Genomic DNA, 18,388 nt, shown 5'->3' with positions numbered 1-18,388 from the left:
AGTTATTCACTGTCAAAGTGACGCCAAAATGAATGGGAGTCAATGGGATGCTAATGGCGGGTGATGGCTTGTTGGCCTCAGAATCTCCCCATAGAAAGTACGCTTTCCCGGATGCTCGCTTACCCGCTTGGAAGGGAGGCAAGTGGAGGAGTCGAGGAGGCAATTTAAGGCACCAGAGAACCAACTTGAGTCCCAAGAAAGCTGGGAACATGGCTAAACATTTAAAGGGAAAGCGTCACCTTTCTTTCGCCGTTTCTGTAGGCTGCAAAGGCGTCCCCGCTGGGGGGGAAGACGGTGAACGGGCCGTGGCCTTTCAGAGGAATTTCGACCAACTGGAAACAGAAAAGAGATTTTGTTAGTGTTTCAGAGTTCATCTGCTTTTTTTATTCAAACTGGAACAACCTCCTTAGAATAAAGTCTCTTTTACCTTTCGGACTATTCAGGAATACGACCTGTAATCATGTTTGTTTGCATCCTTATTCTCCTAATTCATCCGTCAAATAACTTACAATTCATAAAGTTTTAGTAGATTTGTAATGTCTTTATACATAATGCTATTGCTACTGACTTTCTCTCAAAACTAGGGATGCACTTGCTTCAGATTCTGCAGAATATTGGGCTTTCTGACGGGGTTCTGGTTTCTGCCGAACCTTATAATGTTTTCCCAGCGAACCGAACCCTACACTTGCACTCGGCGCGCTACGCTGATCACCGTAGTGACGGTGCCGTTGATTACGGGAAGGTGTTTATGTAGGTGGAGCGTTCAATGCAGTAGGCTGTGAGAAAGTGGACATGAATCTGGTGAGCAGAAAAAGTTGTTTTTCGGCAGTACTTTCAGTCAAAAGAAGACCATTCAAGTCCAGCTCCATGTTCAATCTGTTCAATGCTGATTGGTCTGGTGGTGGCGAGGATTCTAAACTATACACAACATGGCCGCTGTTACAACATCTGGTCTGAAACATCCGAAAGAATACGAGTTGTGCATGAAGGAATCTCCAGACAGCAGCCAGAATGCAGCAACTTCAGGTACGGCAAAGCAAAGCCAGTCCCTGTTTACTTCCTTCATGTGTTTACTGGGTTCATGGACTGAGGATGGGGGGAGGAGTCAGCACGATCTCAACCAGGGGATTCAGGATTCGGCCGAACCACAAAAATCTGGATTTAGTGCATCCCTTGTTAAAACATACAAGTCAATTGTATTTGTATAGCACATTTAAACGAACAACAGTTGACCCAAAGTGCTTTACAGGTAGAGCAGGGAAGGCAGAAACAGTACGCCTTAAAGATACATAATCGAGTGTGCAAGGTACCATCAATATAGTTAAACAAAGGAATAATTAAATAATGTAACATAGAATAAAACAACAATGAAACAACGATTGTAAATACAAAAAGATAAGAAAAATTTGAGTTCAGTTCATAGCTCTAAATCTTAAAAAAATAAATAAAAATAAAGAATCGTACAAAATCGTTTCGTAATACATTGTTTCTGTTCTTTCTTTTATTTCTACGTCTTTGGAACTGACTCAATGTTGAAATAAAGGCTGAATGAGTGAATGAGTGAATGAGTGAATGCGTGAATGCGTGGATGACTCACCATCGCACCGAGGTAAAAGTAATTTAGCTTCCTGACCACGATCTCCTGCAGAGAGACAGCAGTTACTTCACTCACTCCCCTGATACTTTATAGTATTATAATATACTGCTCTAGTTATGACTTCATATCTCCGCTCACCCTCGCTACGTGGCCTTTGCAGGTCACTCCGTCCCCGATGAAGTATGCGTGACACCTGCAGCTGCGAACACCCGGACCCGTCATGTTGCAGGAGGAAAACTGGTGGCAGCCGCCGTTTTTCTGGAAACAGCGGGGGGGATAAAAGTTACCGAAAATGGAAACAACATCAGCAGCACAAAGGTGACCGACAGAAACACTGTGGGCCCTATTTTAATGAACTGAGCGCAGGGCGAGTCCAAATCAACTTTTTGCTAGTTTAACGGCGGAAAAAAAGGGTCCGTGTGCCGGGCGCCTGGTCCTAAAGGGTTGTACTTAGTGTCTTCATTAATCAGAGGTGTGTTTTTGGCGTAAAATGCAATCAACCAATCAGAGATCATCTCCCATTCATCAACCAATCAGAGATCATCTCCCATTCCCTTTAAAAGCCAGGCGCGTTTGGACCTTGGAGCATTGCTGTTATGATGGAGGATTTACACCCTAATATTTTTATTTGTATTTCTGCATGTTCTGTGTGTGTGTGTGTGTGTGTGTGTGTGTGTGTGTGTGTGTGTGTGTGTGTGTGTGTGTGTGTGTGTGTGTGTGCTGCTCCCTGTGTGTGTAACAGGAACGCTGCTGCCTTTTTACTAATGCTCTGTTAAAATAACAATGAAATGCTGCGTTATTGACTTTAGACCAGGTTTTTGTTGGTCAATGGTGCGATCACTTCCCGCTGCCTCAAGATAGCATTACTCCCAGAATGCACCTGAACACACCTCCCTGTAAGACCAGCATGCCCAGAATGCACCTGAACACACCTCCCTGTAGACCAATACGCCCAGAATGCACCTGAACACACCTCCCTGTAAGACCAGCATGCCCAGAATGCACCTGAACAGACCTCCCTGTAGGACCAGCACGCCCAGAATGCACCTGAACACACCTCCCTGTAGGACCAGCACGCCCAGAATGCACCTGAACACACCTCCTTGTAAGACCAGCATGCCCATAGGCCACAGATGGGCACAGGTGCATTTGCTACTTAACCCTTGTGTTGTCCTCCCAGCTAAAAGAAATGTAAGCACTTTTTTCAACATTTGTTTGATTTATTTTCCGCATCTGGAACTTTTTGTTATTATTATTTTTTTTTGTTTAGTCATTTTTTTTAAAGTTTTTGACACTTTTTTTTATACTTTTTGTCGCTTTGTTTGACTGATTGTCACTTGAAATATTTTTAACATTTTTGTTACTTTTACGTTTGACCCTTTTTTCCCACTACTACCAACTTATACCACAAGTTTTACACTCATTCTTGTAATTAAGGGTCTAATTTTTGAGTTTAAAAAGCAGAAATATGGAGGAGAGCAAGACGTCCACCATTCAACCTGAAAAAAAAAGTCACATAACCATTCCAATGACTCCGAAGCTGTTCAGTTAAGGTAAATTAAGCTAAAGTAGCATAGTACCCCGTTAAAAAGCAGAAATGTGGTATAAAATTTTATAAAAAACCCCCAATGAAAGTAGTGAACTGATCCTTCATCAGAAGAGCATTAAATGGAACTATCCATATTAATTTTTGGACAATTTGGTTCAAAGAAAACTCAAATTTTTGATGTAGACACTTTTTGAAAATGGGTCAGATTTGACCCGAAGGCAACAGGAGGGATAATGAACACAATATGTTTTTGCGTATTCTTCTCGCAGTCCTTTTGTTTTTTCTTGCAGTACCTTTCGCAGTATTTGTACCTGTTTTCTCTGGACAACATCTGTGTGTTTTTCTTGCAACTCTTTTACATCCTGGTACTTTTCTGTCCCAACTTTCCGCTCTTTAGACCCAGTCAGCGGAGAGAAACTCACCTTCCGACACAAGTCGATTGGCTTACAGATCTGTCCGTCGCCTGAGTAACCGTCGCTGCAGGAACAGGAAGTCTGCAGAAAAACAATCATATCAAAATACACGTCTCTTTCACACTGTTTTATATCCAAACTTCTTCATCAGACAGGAAATCAGTTCTTACTTTGTTTGGTCCGACGTGAACACATTCTGCGTTGGCGTGGCAACCACCATTTCCTTCCAGACACGGGTTGATTTCTGCCGGAGAAACACAGAAGTCCCACAGCGCTCAAACACAACACAGAGTCACGTTCATGTTTTATTTTGAAGGTCAGAAACATTTGGGGGGAAACTGAAACACTTACATACTTACTCCTCTTGCTCCACAAAGACAGTGGTTCTCAAGCCTTTTTTTTTTAATAAAGTTCCCCCTTTGAAATTTATTTTTTTAAGCCATGTACCACCTTAAAGCGCGAATAATGTTTGGTAGAAAAAAAGTCTCTATAAAGAGGAAGAATACAGCGATGTCAGCGATAGATTTACTAAACAACAGCCTTGTACCTGGAAAACATTTAAATGCTGATGGAAAAAGGCGACAAAAACCTTGGAAAAAAGACGTTAGAAAGAAGGAATTAAGGTAAGAACAGGTCGAAAATAGTAATAACAACTCAGTAGAAAGAAAGAAGGCAACACTAGGGTGACAAAAGTGACAAAAATTCAAATAAGCGTCAAACTTCGAAAAAAAGAGAAAAAACTTGACGTTGAAATGTTGAAAGAGCCAAAAACTTAATAAAAATAGAGTAGAAAAAAGTAAAGAAGAAAGGCAAGAATAGGTCAAAACAAATGACAAAACCTTCAAAAAAAGGTGACAAACTTCAAAAACAGCTACAAAAACTAAGAGACAGTAGAAGTAACTAGAAAATTATGCAGCAAATGTTGACAGTGTGCCTACTACTTGGTGCACATACGAATACAACTGAACTAAAAGTAAATCGGCTGTTTGACATGTCCTGTAAAGAGAGGACAACACGGCCTACAGTAAAGTCTGCCGAACGCATTGATGGGGTTTTTATGTTTGTGGTGTCAAATATATGCGACACAGAGCAGGTAACAAACTTGGAACTGTCTTCATACTTCCAGATTTCTTTTCATTGTTTCTATCGGCAGCTGGTATGAACAGCGCCAAAAGTTTAAGTCCGGTGGATTCCATAGTTGTATGTTTGCGACCGGCAAAACATTTCCTACATTTTGACCAACCCACGATATATGAAGAGTGAAAATTGTAGGGGAGAGAGAAATTAGTTTGTAAAAATTTCAGAGAATCATACTGCAGCTCCCCCCTTTGTACTCCCCTTTGGCTCTCAATATTCCATCCCCATACACACACACACATTGGAAAATATGAAATGGTCTGAAAACTGGCCAATAGAAACCGTGCTTGATATCAGAATGCCCACTCAACGTCTTGTCTTTGGTTTATACTTTCAACAATTTTTCTACATTAAAGTATGGCAATACATTATGGCTCCAAAGAGGGGTTGTTTTGAGCTATCTTAAGCGATTTCCCGAAGATTTCTCCTTTAAAGTCTATTGGAAAATTTTGCGCCTTTTTTTGCTGATTTCGTGAAAACCGCGTGACAAATCTCTTAGAAAAGTCATAGCACACCATTCCCGATAATTACACACGTTGTGATGTATTCATGTGCATGTGTTGGCAACGCTCCGTGACTAGTAGCGGGACAAAAATGTGGCAGAATACGAAAGTATGCAGGATAATAGTCATTCACACTTATCTACAGCCTTGTAACTGAAAAATGTTTTGCAAAAAATGTCACGGTACCCCTGCAGTCCTCCAAAGTACCCCTAGGGGTACATGACCATCATTTGAGAAACACTCCCCTATGGGACATAAAGGCCTTTTTAAAGTCGCCGAAGCCGACCTGTCATGTGCCAATGTGATGTCAAAATGGCATAGATCTCGCGGGCGTGCCAGGATTTTAAGAGGTCTCTCACCACTCTATTTGTTTCAGCGGCGCGCGACAAAGCGGAAACAGGAAGCCTGGACGAGTTTGAGGGCAACTGGATGCCAGGACTCTCAGAGTGACAGCAAGTCTCTCTTGTAAACTTACTGGCTTAAGATGAGTTCTGTTATGGCGAATGAAAGGCCTGATCCGACAAAGCAGGTCATCGAATCAAATCAAAGCATTGACGGCAATGCTGCTGCCAGTTCTGCCGTTGTTTACCTTTTACTTCTTCTTCTAGTCCGTAGAAATAGTAAAGTCGGCAGCCTTTGCTCATTAGTGACACCTCTGTTCTGGAGAAGACTGTAACTTTTCGCGCAAGTATAAATAGTTATGCCGCTCAACATTTGCGTGCAACAGGTGGGTATACCGCACATTTAAAGCTTCAAGGAGGCAGTCCTTTCTGCTCCCTCAGATCCGGGGGCGTGGCCTTTTTTTGGGCCGTAAGTTACAGCGCCACCATGTGGCCGACTGGGCTCATATTACTGTTATGGTCACAACTTTCATGTTTCTATCTCATCCGGCTCGCGGAAATTTGAGCCGCGGCGGAAGATAAATCGGGGGTTTGAACCCTGATTATAAAAACAGCAGTGAACGTACCGACACAAACGAGTCCGTCTCCATGGTAACCGCTGTTACAGCTGCAGTCTCTGCGGCCGGGCCGAGTCCTCTTACAGACGGCGTACAGGCTGCAGCCGCCGTTATCCACCAAACACGCGTCTTTCGCTACAAAACAACATCATCATCATCATCATCATCATCATCATCATCATCAACAGACAGACACACACATACACACACACACACACACACACACACACACACACACACACACACACACACACACAGGTTTGTTATCTTTGTGGGGACCTGTCATTGACATAAAGCATTCCCTAGCCCCTTACCCTAACCTTAACCATCACAACTAAATGCCTAACCTTAACCCTTACCCTAACCCTAACCATCACAACTAAATGCCTAACCTTAACCCTTACCCTAACCTTAACCATCACTACTAAATGCCTAACCTTAACCCTTACCCTAACCTCAACATCACAACTAAATGCCTAACCTTAACCCTTAACCTAACCTTAACCATCACTACTAAATGCCTAACCTTAACCCTTACCCTAACCTTAACCATCACAACTAAATGCCTAACCTTAACCCTTACCCTAACCTCAACATCACAACTAAATGCCTAACCTTAACCCTTAACCTGACCTTAACCATCACTACTAAATGCCTAACCTTAACCCTTACCCTAACCTCAACATCACAACTAAATGCCTAACCTTAACCCTTAACCTAACCTTAACCATCACAACTAAATGCCTAACCTTAACCCTTACCCTCACCTTAACCATCACAACTAAATGCCTAACCTTAACCCTTACCCTCACCTTAACCATCACAACTAAATGCCTAACCTTAACCCTTAACCTAACCTTAACCATCAAAATGCCTAACCTTAACCCTTACCCTCACCTTAACCATCACAACTAAATGCCTAACCTTAACCCTTACCCTCACCTTAACCATCACAACTAAATGCCTAACCTTAACCCTTAACCTAACCTTAACCATCAAAACTAAATGCCTAACCTTAACTCTTACCCTCACCCTAACCATAACCTAATTCTATCCCTTATCCTAAAACCAAGTCATAATGCTCAAACAGCCCTTTAAACTCTGGGGGTCCAGCATTTTGGCCCCACAAAGCTGTCGGGACCCCACAAATATACTGGACTCCTGGTTTTTGGACCCCTTAAATATAGTTAAACAAGAATACACACACACACACACACACACACACACACACACACACACACACACACACACACACACACACACACACACACTTACCTTGACAGAAAGACCCATTTCCCTGGAAACCGGCAGCACAGAGACACTGAGGGCCGGACGGGCGGATCACACAACTATCAGACGAGAAGAAACGGAAAACCAGAACATCTTTGTTTCTTCCGACTATACATATATCTGCTGATTTGGAAACTTTTTAAAAAAACCTTTTTGTGACACATTTATTGTGTGTTTGTGTGTACCTATAACTGTTTATGTAAGTGCATGAACGTATGTATATGTATCCTTTCATCAGTAACCTCTTACGTTACGTACTGGCCTCGTGTTTTGTGTTGTATCTGTCTATTTGGTTTGTTTAAAATAAAGTTTAAATAAAGTTTGTGTAACTTACTTTGCGCTGGTGTGACATTTCACAGAGCCACACAGTTCATCCGCTGTGGATTCAATCTCTGCAACAAGAAACAGTCAAAATACTATGAGTCGTAATTTAAAAATGAAAATGTCAGAATTGTGTCCCTCAGCCTTCCTGTGTCAAAGTGTGAGAAAAACGACTAAAATGCCCAAAAGTGCCATTCAGGGTCAGTGTGAAAGTGTGCGAGATGTTCAGGGTCAGTTTAAAAGTGTGCGAGATGTTCAGGTTCACTGTGAAAGTGTGGGAGATGTTCAGGTTCAGTTTGAAAGTGTGCGAGATGTTCAGGTTCACTGTGAAAGTATGGAAGATTTTCAGGTTCAGTTTGAAAGTGTGGGAGATGCTCAGGGTTGGACTGAAAGTTTGTGAGATGTTCAGGGTCAGTGTGACAATTTGGGAGATGTTCAGGTTCAGTGTGAAAGTGTGGGAGATTTGGGGATTCATACTCTCGTCACAGAAGACTCCTTTCCAGCCGACGTCACACTCACACGTCCCGTCTCCGTTCAGCCCGCCGTTACAGCGGCCGTTCTTACAGCCGCACTCTGTACACAGAACGACACACAGTTTATTAGAAATATATACCGTATATTATTTATAATGTTATCTATCTGCGTTCATTGTTAAAGCGTAATTTTCGCCAAAATGCAACCTAGCGTCTTTTTGTGAATGTACCCAAGTCAAACTGTTTGTTAAAAAACCTTTTTCACAGCAGACATGTTATAGTAGGAAAAGCACAGGTGTATTCAAAACCATTACTGATGGCTGCATTCCACTTAGGAGAGACCCTGGTATTAAACCATTAATGATGGATGCATTCCACTTAGGAGAGGTCCTGGTATTAAACCATTAATGATGGCTGCATTCCACTTAGGAGATGTCCTGGTATTAAACCATTAATGATGGCTGCATTCCACTTAGGAGAGACCCTGGTATTAAACCATTAATGATGGCTGCATTCCACTTAGGAGATGTCCTGGTATTAAACCATTAATGATGGATGCATTCCACTTAGGAGAGACCCTGGTATTAAACCATTAATGATGGCTGCATTCCACTTAGGAGAGACCCTGGTATTGTGCATTCTGAATTAGTGAAATATCTTACTGGGACACTTGATGGAATTGAGCCATCGTTAAGTTTATCACTTTCAGCTGTGCTCGTCCTACTATGACAAGTCAACATGTCTGCTGTGAAAAATGTCCATTAGGACCGAATCGCCACTTCAAACACCCAAAAAGAGTCGTTATCCGAATGCGAATGAACGGACTCCATATGAGGCTCCTTTTTCAACAACAAGGTCAATATTGACTTTCAATAACGACAAAATAACAAATAATCTGTGCATTTATATGAAACTAAGCTTTGGGAGATTTCCATCTTTACTCTCCTCCCTGTTACGTTGCATTCGGAAATCGATTGTTTTGTGTTACTGATAAAAGGGCTGGGTAAAGAAACAATGTTCGAAAACGCTTTCTTTAAGGTGTAGAGCCCCTGGTGATACTTGGAGAAAAGTCTCATGTTGTGGCGAGCCTTCTAAGTGTTTTAAAAATAGCTATTTTGATGCTATCATAGTAGTGCCCCTAGCACTCCCATTCAAAAGGCCATTTGTCAATTTGTCACTCTTAAAAGCGTCTAAACATGATGATAAATGAGATTAAGGGCCCTATTTTAACGATCTAATCACACGGTGTGAAGCACCTGGTGCAGGTGTGTTTAGGGCGAGTCAAAATCCACTTTTGCTAGTTTGACGGCATTATAACAGGGTCTGGGTTTAGGGTGCCTGGTCCTAAAGGGTTGTTCTTAGTGTCTTCATTAATCAGAGGTGTGTTTTGGGCATAACATGCAATCAACCAATCAGAGATCATCTCCCATTCCCTTTAAAAGCCAGGCGCGTTTGGACCTTGGAGCATTGCTGTTATGATGGAGGATTTGCACCGTAATATTTTTATTTGTAATCTTCTGCATGTGTGTGTGCTGCTGTGCGTCCCTGTGTGTGTAACAAGCATAGTGTGCACGAGCCTAGGAGCATTTTACTAATGCTCTGTTAAAATAACAATGAAATGCTGCGTTATTGACCTTAGACCAGGTTTTTGTTGCTCAATGGCACGATTAAGATTTTAGGACAATGCACATTAATCAACATTTCTGTAAATGCACCAGTGTTAGCCAGTCAGCTAATTTTCAACTGTAGTCCTAGTTACCTAGCATGCATGTCTTTATGGTGGGAGGAAACCCACGCAAACACGGGGAGAACATGCAAACTCCACACAGAAAGGCCCGGAACGACCTGGATTCGAACCCAGAAGTGCTAACCCCCGAGCTACCGTGCTGCCACAAGATAGCAATACGGGCAGAATGCACCTGAACACACCTCCCTGTAAGACCAGCGCGCCCAGAATGCACCTGAACACACCTCCCTGTAAGACCAGCATGCCCAGAATGCACCTGAACACACCTCCCTGTAAGACCAGCGCCCCAGAATGCACCTGAACACACCTCCCTGTAAGACCAGCACGCCCAGAATGCACCTGAACACACCTCCCTGTAAGACCAGCACGCCCAGAATGCACCTGAACACACCTCCCTGTAAGACCAGCACGCCCAGAATGCACCTGAACACACCTCCCTGTAAGACCAGCACGCCCAGAATGCACCTGAACACACCTCCCTGTAAGACCAGCATGCCCAGAATGCACCTGAACACACCTCCCTGTAAGACCAGGACGCCCATGGGCCACACATGGGCGCAGGTTCATTTGCTGTTTAAACAACGTTGTTAAACTAGCAAAGTCACTTGCGTCTGGCTTTGCGCTGCGCTGGGTGCAAGATAGGGGCCAAAGGGTACCTGACCAAGGGTTGCTTTCTGAGGCGCTGGGAGTGAGATGTGACGAGTTGTAAAGTGTAGTTTTAAAGACCTACCCTGATCACAGTGGACTCCGTATTTCCCGCTCTCGCACGTTTCACACGCCGTCCCGTTGAAGCCTCTGTGACAGTGACAGACTCCGGTCCCGTTGGTGCCGTCCGAACACGCCCCGTTACCGAAGCAGGGTGCCCCCTCCGGCCCGGGACACGGCTCACAGTGCTCCCCGAAAAACCCTCCACAGCACCTCCGCACCTGCACACATCTCTACTGATTACTGTCTTTACTCATCAGCCTAGAAGCTATAGTTACAAAATCATGTCTAGATGGACCTTTTATTTAAATAAACTCAATGAACTCAACACTTAAATAAAAGACAGTAGAGAACTCAAACTTATCAATAGACACATAGCTTAACCCTTGTGTGGTGTTCGGGTCTGTGGGACCCATTTTCAATGTTTGCTAAAAGAAAAAATGATGCATTACACGTCATTTTATCCAACACGACTTTTAATTTACTATATATGTCAAGAGGTTGCATGCCTCTGGAGCAACTGGGGGTTTAGTGCCTTGCTCAGGAACACATAGGTTGATGTACCACAGTGGGGATCAAACCTGGGTCTCCCACACCAAAGGCATGTGTCATATCCACTGCGCAATCACCACCCCTTCATTAACCCTTTTAACTCAAACTCATTGGCCTTGGCTCATTTTCTGTGAAGAACATAACAAAAATAACTGCTCACGGTACACCCCTCCTACACACAACTATTACATATGAGGTGTTTGGGTCTAGTGGACCCGAGTGTATTTAAATGTAGGTGCCATGAAACTATATGTTGTCTTTCTGCACCTGCTATTCCCGCGGGTGTTACTAAATTGTTACATGTCAAGCACTTTCACCTGTTCTGATTAACTTCTAAGAACTAAGCACGAATAATGATCAAAAATCTTGTTTCTATTTCTTTAACCTTTTTTATAATTGAATTTCCTTGTTTTCTCACAATAAACAAAAGTCATCATATGATCATAAATGTGATCTCACAGGGGGTAAATGGCAAATATGATACCATAAATGATGTATATATCATTGGTAACTGAGCTAAAGCAAACATCTGTTAAGTATTTTTACATACATTTTTATGGCTGTATTGATTTAAATTTATTTAAAATGATAAAATAAATCAATAAAACAGGAGACACAAATTATTCACGACTACGTGAATCAACAAAAATGTAGAAAAATCATCAATAAATCCACAAAAACATGTAAAAAAAAAATCACTAGATTTAAAAAAAAAAATATTTTGAAAAAAAGCATCAGGAAAAAAGTGTGGGAGATGTTCAGGGTCAGTGTGAAAGTGTGGGAGATTTGGGGGATCTGTGTCAAAGTGTGGGAGATGTTCAGAGTCAGTGTGAAAGTGTGGGAGATGTTTAGGGTCAGTATGAAAGTGGGGGAGATTTGGGGGTTCAGTGTAAACGTGTGGGAGATGTTCAGGGTCAGTGTGAAAGTGTGGGCGATGTTCCGGGTCAGTGTGAAAGTGTGGGCGATGTTCCGGGTCAGTGTGAAAGTGTGGGACATGTTCAGGGTCAGTGTGAAAAGTGTGGGAGATTTGGGGGATCAGTGTGAAAGTTTTTGTAGATGTTCAGGGTCACTGTGAAAGTGTGCCGAAAATTGTGTGTTGAAAAAACTTGGAAAAGCCTCAGGAATGTAAAAACAAAATGTCGAAAAAATAGTGTCAAGCAGCAACTCAGTTCCTTCAAATCCTCCGACAAAAATTCTCCGACGATGACGTCATTATGCTACGATGTTACATCGTAAATTTCCCCAGGCGGTCTATAACCCAGATTGTTGAACCCTGTTATGTATTTCCTCTCAGATCTGATCAAATGCCAATGTGGTTTCTTTTTAACTACCTAATTCGGATGATTCCACACATCGCGCTTCTTCGCAAGTACAACGAAAAATAGGGTCTCTACTTTCATTGACTTTTGGATGTTTTAAAAAAACGTTGACATTTACCCTTCTGTGATTGTCCTTCCTTTAATATGAGTCTATATAATTCATAATTTCTGCTTTTTTTTAACTCAAGAATTAGGTATAATTTCCTATAAATTAGGTTTATTGACCATGAATTCCAAAATGAATGTAAAAGTAAAAGTTGGTGTTAGTGGTGTTAATAAATAGTAGTGAAAAGAAGCATAAAACGTAAAAAATAAAAAAAGCCCAAAACATTGAAAAAAGTGTTGATTAAAGAGATGAAAATCTCACAAAAAGTGTTGATTTTTCCAGGACGACAGGTACATGGTAACACAAGGGTTATAATATGAAAAATAAAAAGTAGCGTACGGTGTTTTTCTTCAGGCAGGTGGCTCGGCAGCCGATAGACAGCAGATGCTCTTCCTCAAACATCCGAGAGTACACACATTTCCTCTTCTTCACCGATTTCTGCAGAGAACAGGATGTTATCGTAGTTACAGGCTGTGTTCTCGAGAAAAAAAGTTCCTTAAAAGATGTGAAATATTATAGATATTTCGTATACCTTAAAGGTGCACTATGAGTTCCTGCATGGTCATTTCTGTTGACGTTCCAAGTAAATTTAAAACAAAACCTCCCCCCCATGTTTCCGTAACTGCCATGACTAACTAAGCCCCACCCCCTCCCCCAACCATCTTGTCGGTGATTGGCTGGAAGCTGGTTTGTTGTATTTTGGTGCACAGCCTGTGGCCCTAGTGTTTGTTTGATGTTTACGAGCCCTGTTTTGTCCCCCGAGACCGGGCTTTATCACGGTGTGTTCAGGGGCCAGGCAGCTAGCGGATCAAGGAGAAAGAGATGGCTACGATTTGAGACAAAAATTGAATCGCGCTGAAACCATGCAGGAACTCATAGTGCACCTTTAAAAGATTCAAAATATTATAGATATTACGTATAGATATTTTAGAGAAATCATCATCCATCTCTTTAACTTTTGGAGGTAAATAGTTAAATATCAGCGAAATATAAAATCAAGTCATCTGCAAAGAAACGTATTTACTTTTGTTTGGCCGTGTTTGTGCCTTCTCTTCAGTCTGTCCAAACATTTAAAGGTGCCCTAGGTAGTATTGTGAAGATCAAGGACTTAACCAAAAAAAATTAACATCGACAACTTTTCAGTCCCTCCCTCTCTTTCCGCTAAAGCCCAAAACGGTCTCCTAAGCCCTTCCCCCCACAAGGGAGAATTAATGTATGTGCATGAGCAGTGATTGACACGCAGTTAGACACCCCCCCAGCTCTGATTGGTGCATCTGAACAGTTAGACACCCCCCCTGGTCCTGATTGGTGCATCTGATCAGTTAGACACCCCCCTGGTCCTGATTGGTGCATCTGAACAGGGAGCTGTGGATTTTTGCAAATCACACTACAGGCTGTAGGTGGAGCCAGAGGAGCCAGATTTATTTTTAAATGACCTGCTTCATGTAGTTCTACTGGCACATAGGGTCAGTTTCAGCAAAAATGACAGAAAGTTAGTTTTATAAGGCTTACCTACTGCACCTTTAAATGCAACTAACGAAGTTAAAAAAAACAAAGTTATCAAAGTCAACAAAGAACCACCTTTAATGGGTAAAACCAGTTTCTCAACCTGGACTCTGCTGTATGTTCACATGTTGCTGTGTCTGATTGTCTGGTGGGAACAACAATCTCTGAAACTGGTCCAGTATTAAACAAGAACCAAGCTGTAATGTAAGTTAATTAGGCAGTTGTCCAGCTTGTATTTACGTCCACTAAAAGCTCTGTTTTTGCCGCTGACAGACTCAGATTATTATTCTAAGTGTCTGACAACATTATGGAAAGGATCCCTACAGAGATAGACCTTTAAAAACCTCTTCAAGACCTTTCAGTTTAACCAGAAACAGCTCTGAAGTCACTAGCGCTAAACACACCAGACTCCATTTAAAAAAAAACAGTACTTTTAGCATGTATAGAGCCAACACATTTTAACATGTAAATCAGTAAACTATGTGTTTATTTCAACCAAAACTAGAGCTGTGATGGTTGGAAAAGTGGAAAGACGACCCAAAACGGCTTTTTATAGTTTTATTTTGTTTCTGTCGACTTTGAATGAAGTGTGTTTTACGATGCTAAAATGACTGTTTATTTACATGGAGTCTGGTGGGTTTAGCGAACGCAAATTTGCGCATGTTTTTATATTTAAAAAAAGGATCTTACTCTTTAACAGAGAGGTCGACTTCCTTAAAAATCCTTTCCATAATGTTGTCAGACACGTAGAATAATAATCTGAGTCTGTCAGCGTCAAAAACAGAACTTTTATGAAGGTAAAAACAAGCTGCACAATTTTCCTGTTAATTTACTTTATTTCTTGTTCAAGACTGGACCAATGTCAAAGACTGTTGTTCCCATCAGTCACTTAGATACAAAAACATGGGGAAATTACGAAAAAAGAATGGAAGTTACACTATAACCTGAGAAGTTTTGTTGGCTAACCTAACCTAACCCGTTGAGAAATTACCCTCAGTGGTTCTGAGCGTCAGAGCTTTGGGAAAATTGGGAGTTAAAATGAGTTATGTCTGATTTTCAATGTAATCAGAAAGTCAGAACTCTTACGTCTGGGATGTTTTCATTCAGGCAGACTCTTCCCTGAGGGAAGATGCAGTCCAGACAAGGTCCCTTTGGAGAACAGAGAGACAGAGTTATCATGAGTCAGCAGTTTGTGTCAGTCTGGCCCTCTACGTACTCATAATGCAGCAGATTTCCTTGGATTGTGGTGGCACCGGGATGGTGGTTACAGCTGTTCCCGTGGTCCTGCTCGACACCCTGCTACGCCCTTCACTGCTGCTACTATAATTTCTAGTCATAGTTCCATTATCTTTACTGTTAGTTTAATTGCTACTGTTCATCATACCAACTACTATAATTATAAATCATGTTTCTCTATATCTGTCTCTACATATCTGTATCAGTGTCTCTGTATATCTGTATCAGTGTCTCTGTATATCTGTATCCGTGTCTCTGTATATCTGTATCAGTGTCTCTGTATATCTGTATCAGTGTCTCTGTATATCTGTATCAGTGTCTCTGTATATCTGTATCAGTGTCTCTACATATCTGTATCAGTGTCTCTGTATATCTGTATCAGTGTCTCTGTATATCCTTATCAGTGTCTCTGTATATCTGTATCAGTGTCTCTGTATATCTGTATCAGTGTCTCTGTATATCTGTATCAGTGTCTCTGTATATCTGTATCAGTGTCTCTGTATATCCTTATCAGTGTCTCTGTATATCTGTATCAGTGTCTCTGTATATCTGTATCAGTCTCTGTATATCTGTATCAGTGTCTCTACATATCTGTATCAGTGTCTCTGTATATCTGTATCAGTCTCTGTATATCTGTATCAGTGTCTCTGTATATCTGTATCAGTCTCTGTATATCTGTATCAGTGTCTCTACATATCTGTATCAGTGTCTCTGTATATCTGTAGTAGTGTGTATACTACAATGTGTGTAGTATGTATACTGCAGTGTGTAGTATGTATACTGTAGTGTGTAGTATGTATACTTCAGTGTGTAGTATGTGTACTGCAGTGTGTAGTATGTGTACTGCAGTGTGGAGTATGTATACTGTAGTGTGGAGTATGTATACTGTAGTGTGTGCTGACTGTACCATGACTTTGGTGTAGCGGAGATCATCGCAGCGGTTCCTGTTGATCGGTAGAACAGCTGACAGGCCGTGGATCACTCCTTTACCGCTCAGGATGTTGGACGAGTTTATCTGAGCGCCGTTCACGAACAGCTGAGGAGAAACACGACAGTTCACGAACAGCTGAGGAGAAACACGACAGTTCACGAACAGCTGAGGAGAAACACGACAGTTCACGAACAGCTGAGGAGAAACACGACAGTTCACGAACAGCTGAGTAGAAACACGACAGTTCACGAACAGCTGAGGAGAAACACGACAGTTCACGAACAGCTGAGGAGAAACACGACTGTTCACAAACAGCTGAGGAGAAACACGACTGTTCACGAACAGCTGAGGAGAAACACGACAGTTCACGAACAGCTGAGGAGAAACACGACAGTTCACGAACAGCTGAGGAGAAACACGACAGTTCACGAACAGATGAGGAGAAACACGACAGTTCACGAACAGCTGAGGAGAAACACGACAGTTCACGAACAGCTGAGGAGAAACACGACAGTTCACGAACAGCTGAGGAGAAACACGACAGTTCACGAACAGATGAGGAGAAACACGACAGTTCACGAACAGATGAGGAGAAACACGACAGTTCACGAACAGCTGAGGAGAAACACGACAGTTCACGAACAGATGAGGAGAAACACGACAGTTCACGAACAGATGAGGAGAAACACGACAGTTCACGAACAGCTGAGGAGAAACACGACGAGTTCACGAACAGATGAGGAGAAACACGACAGTTCACGAACAGATGAGGAGAAACACGACGGTTCACGAACAGCTGAGGAGAAACACGACAGTTCACGAACAGATGAGGAGAAACACGACAGTTCACGAACAGATGAGGAGAAACACGACAGTTCACGAACAGCTGAGGAGAAACACGACAGTTCACGAACAGCTGAGGAGAAACACGACTGTTCACAAACAGCTGAGGAGAAACACGACAGTTCACGAACAGCTGAGGAGAAACACGACAGTTCACGAACAGCTGAGGAGAAACACGACAGTTCACGGACAGCTGAGGAGAAACACGACAGTTCACGAACAGATGAAGAGAAACACGACAGTTCACGAACAGCTGAGGAGAAACACGAAAGTTCACGAACAGCTGAGGAGAAACACGACAGTTCACGAACAGTTGAGGAGAAACACGACAGTTCACAAACAGATGAGGAGAAACATGACAGTTCACGAACAGCTGAGGAGAAACATGACAGTTCACGAACAGCTGAGGAGAAACACGACAGTTCACGAACAGATGAGGAAAACACGACAGTTCACGAACAGCTGAGGAGAAACACGACAGTTCACGAACAGCTGAGGAGAAACACGACAGTTCACGAACAGATGAGAAGAAACACGACAGTTCACGAACAGCTGAGGAGAAACACGACAGTTCACGAACAGCTGAGGAGAAACACGACAGTTCACGAACAGCTGAGGAGAAAACGACAGTTCACGAACAGATGAGGAGAAACACGACAGTTCACGAACAGCTGAGTAGAAACACGACAGTTCACGAACAGATGAGGAGAAACACGACAGTTCACGAACAGCTGAGGAGAAACACGACAGTTCACGAACAGCTGAGGAGAAACACGACAGTTCACGAACAGATGAAGAGAAACACGACAGTTCACGAACAGATGAGGAGAAACACGACAGTTCACGAACAGCTGAGGAGAAACACGACAGTTCACGAACAGCTGAGGAGAAAAAACGACAGTTCACGAACAGATGAGGAGAAAAACGATAGAGAGACTTGAAGTCGTAATTTACGGGCTTAAAAATTGTGTCTGAACGCAGCATTATACTATGTATACCTGGCCAATAAAACTGATTCTGATTGTGTGTGTCTGTGTGTGTGTGTGTGTGTGTGTGTGTGTGTGTGTGTGTGTGTGTGTGTGTGTGTGTGTGTGTGTGTGTGTATGTCTGTGTGTGTGTGTGTGTGTGTGTGTGTGTGTGTGTGTGTGTGAGTATGTCTGTGTGTGTGTGTGTGTGTGTATGTGTGTGTGTGTATGTTTGTG

At 42.3% G+C, this 18,388-nt stretch overlaps 1 protein-coding gene across 1 annotated transcript in view; it reads right to left on the bottom strand.

Annotated features, from left to right (window-relative positions):
• Positions 1-18,388, bottom strand: part of stab2 (stabilin 2) — a 108,406-nt gene that overhangs the window by 27,177 nt on the left and 62,841 nt on the right. The window contains 13 exon segments of the mRNA XM_028602865.1: positions 240-332; positions 1,598-1,642; positions 1,736-1,855; positions 3,569-3,640; positions 3,730-3,803; positions 6,167-6,292; positions 7,433-7,506; positions 7,782-7,839; positions 8,246-8,341; positions 10,719-10,914; positions 13,010-13,108; positions 15,263-15,325; positions 16,320-16,448. Of these exon segments, the coding sequence (XP_028458666.1) occupies positions 240-332; positions 1,598-1,642; positions 1,736-1,855; positions 3,569-3,640; positions 3,730-3,803; positions 6,167-6,292; positions 7,433-7,506; positions 7,782-7,839; positions 8,246-8,341; positions 10,719-10,914; positions 13,010-13,108; positions 15,263-15,325; positions 16,320-16,448 (1,245 nt within the window).

Source organism: Perca flavescens, chromosome 2, assembly GCF_004354835.1.
Source record: "Perca flavescens isolate YP-PL-M2 chromosome 2, PFLA_1.0, whole genome shotgun sequence".
NCBI classification, from domain to species: domain Eukaryota; kingdom Metazoa; phylum Chordata; class Actinopteri; order Perciformes; family Percidae; genus Perca; species Perca flavescens.
The sequence above is the reverse complement of the archived record's forward strand: the minus strand, read 5'-3'. Positions and strand labels throughout refer to the sequence as shown.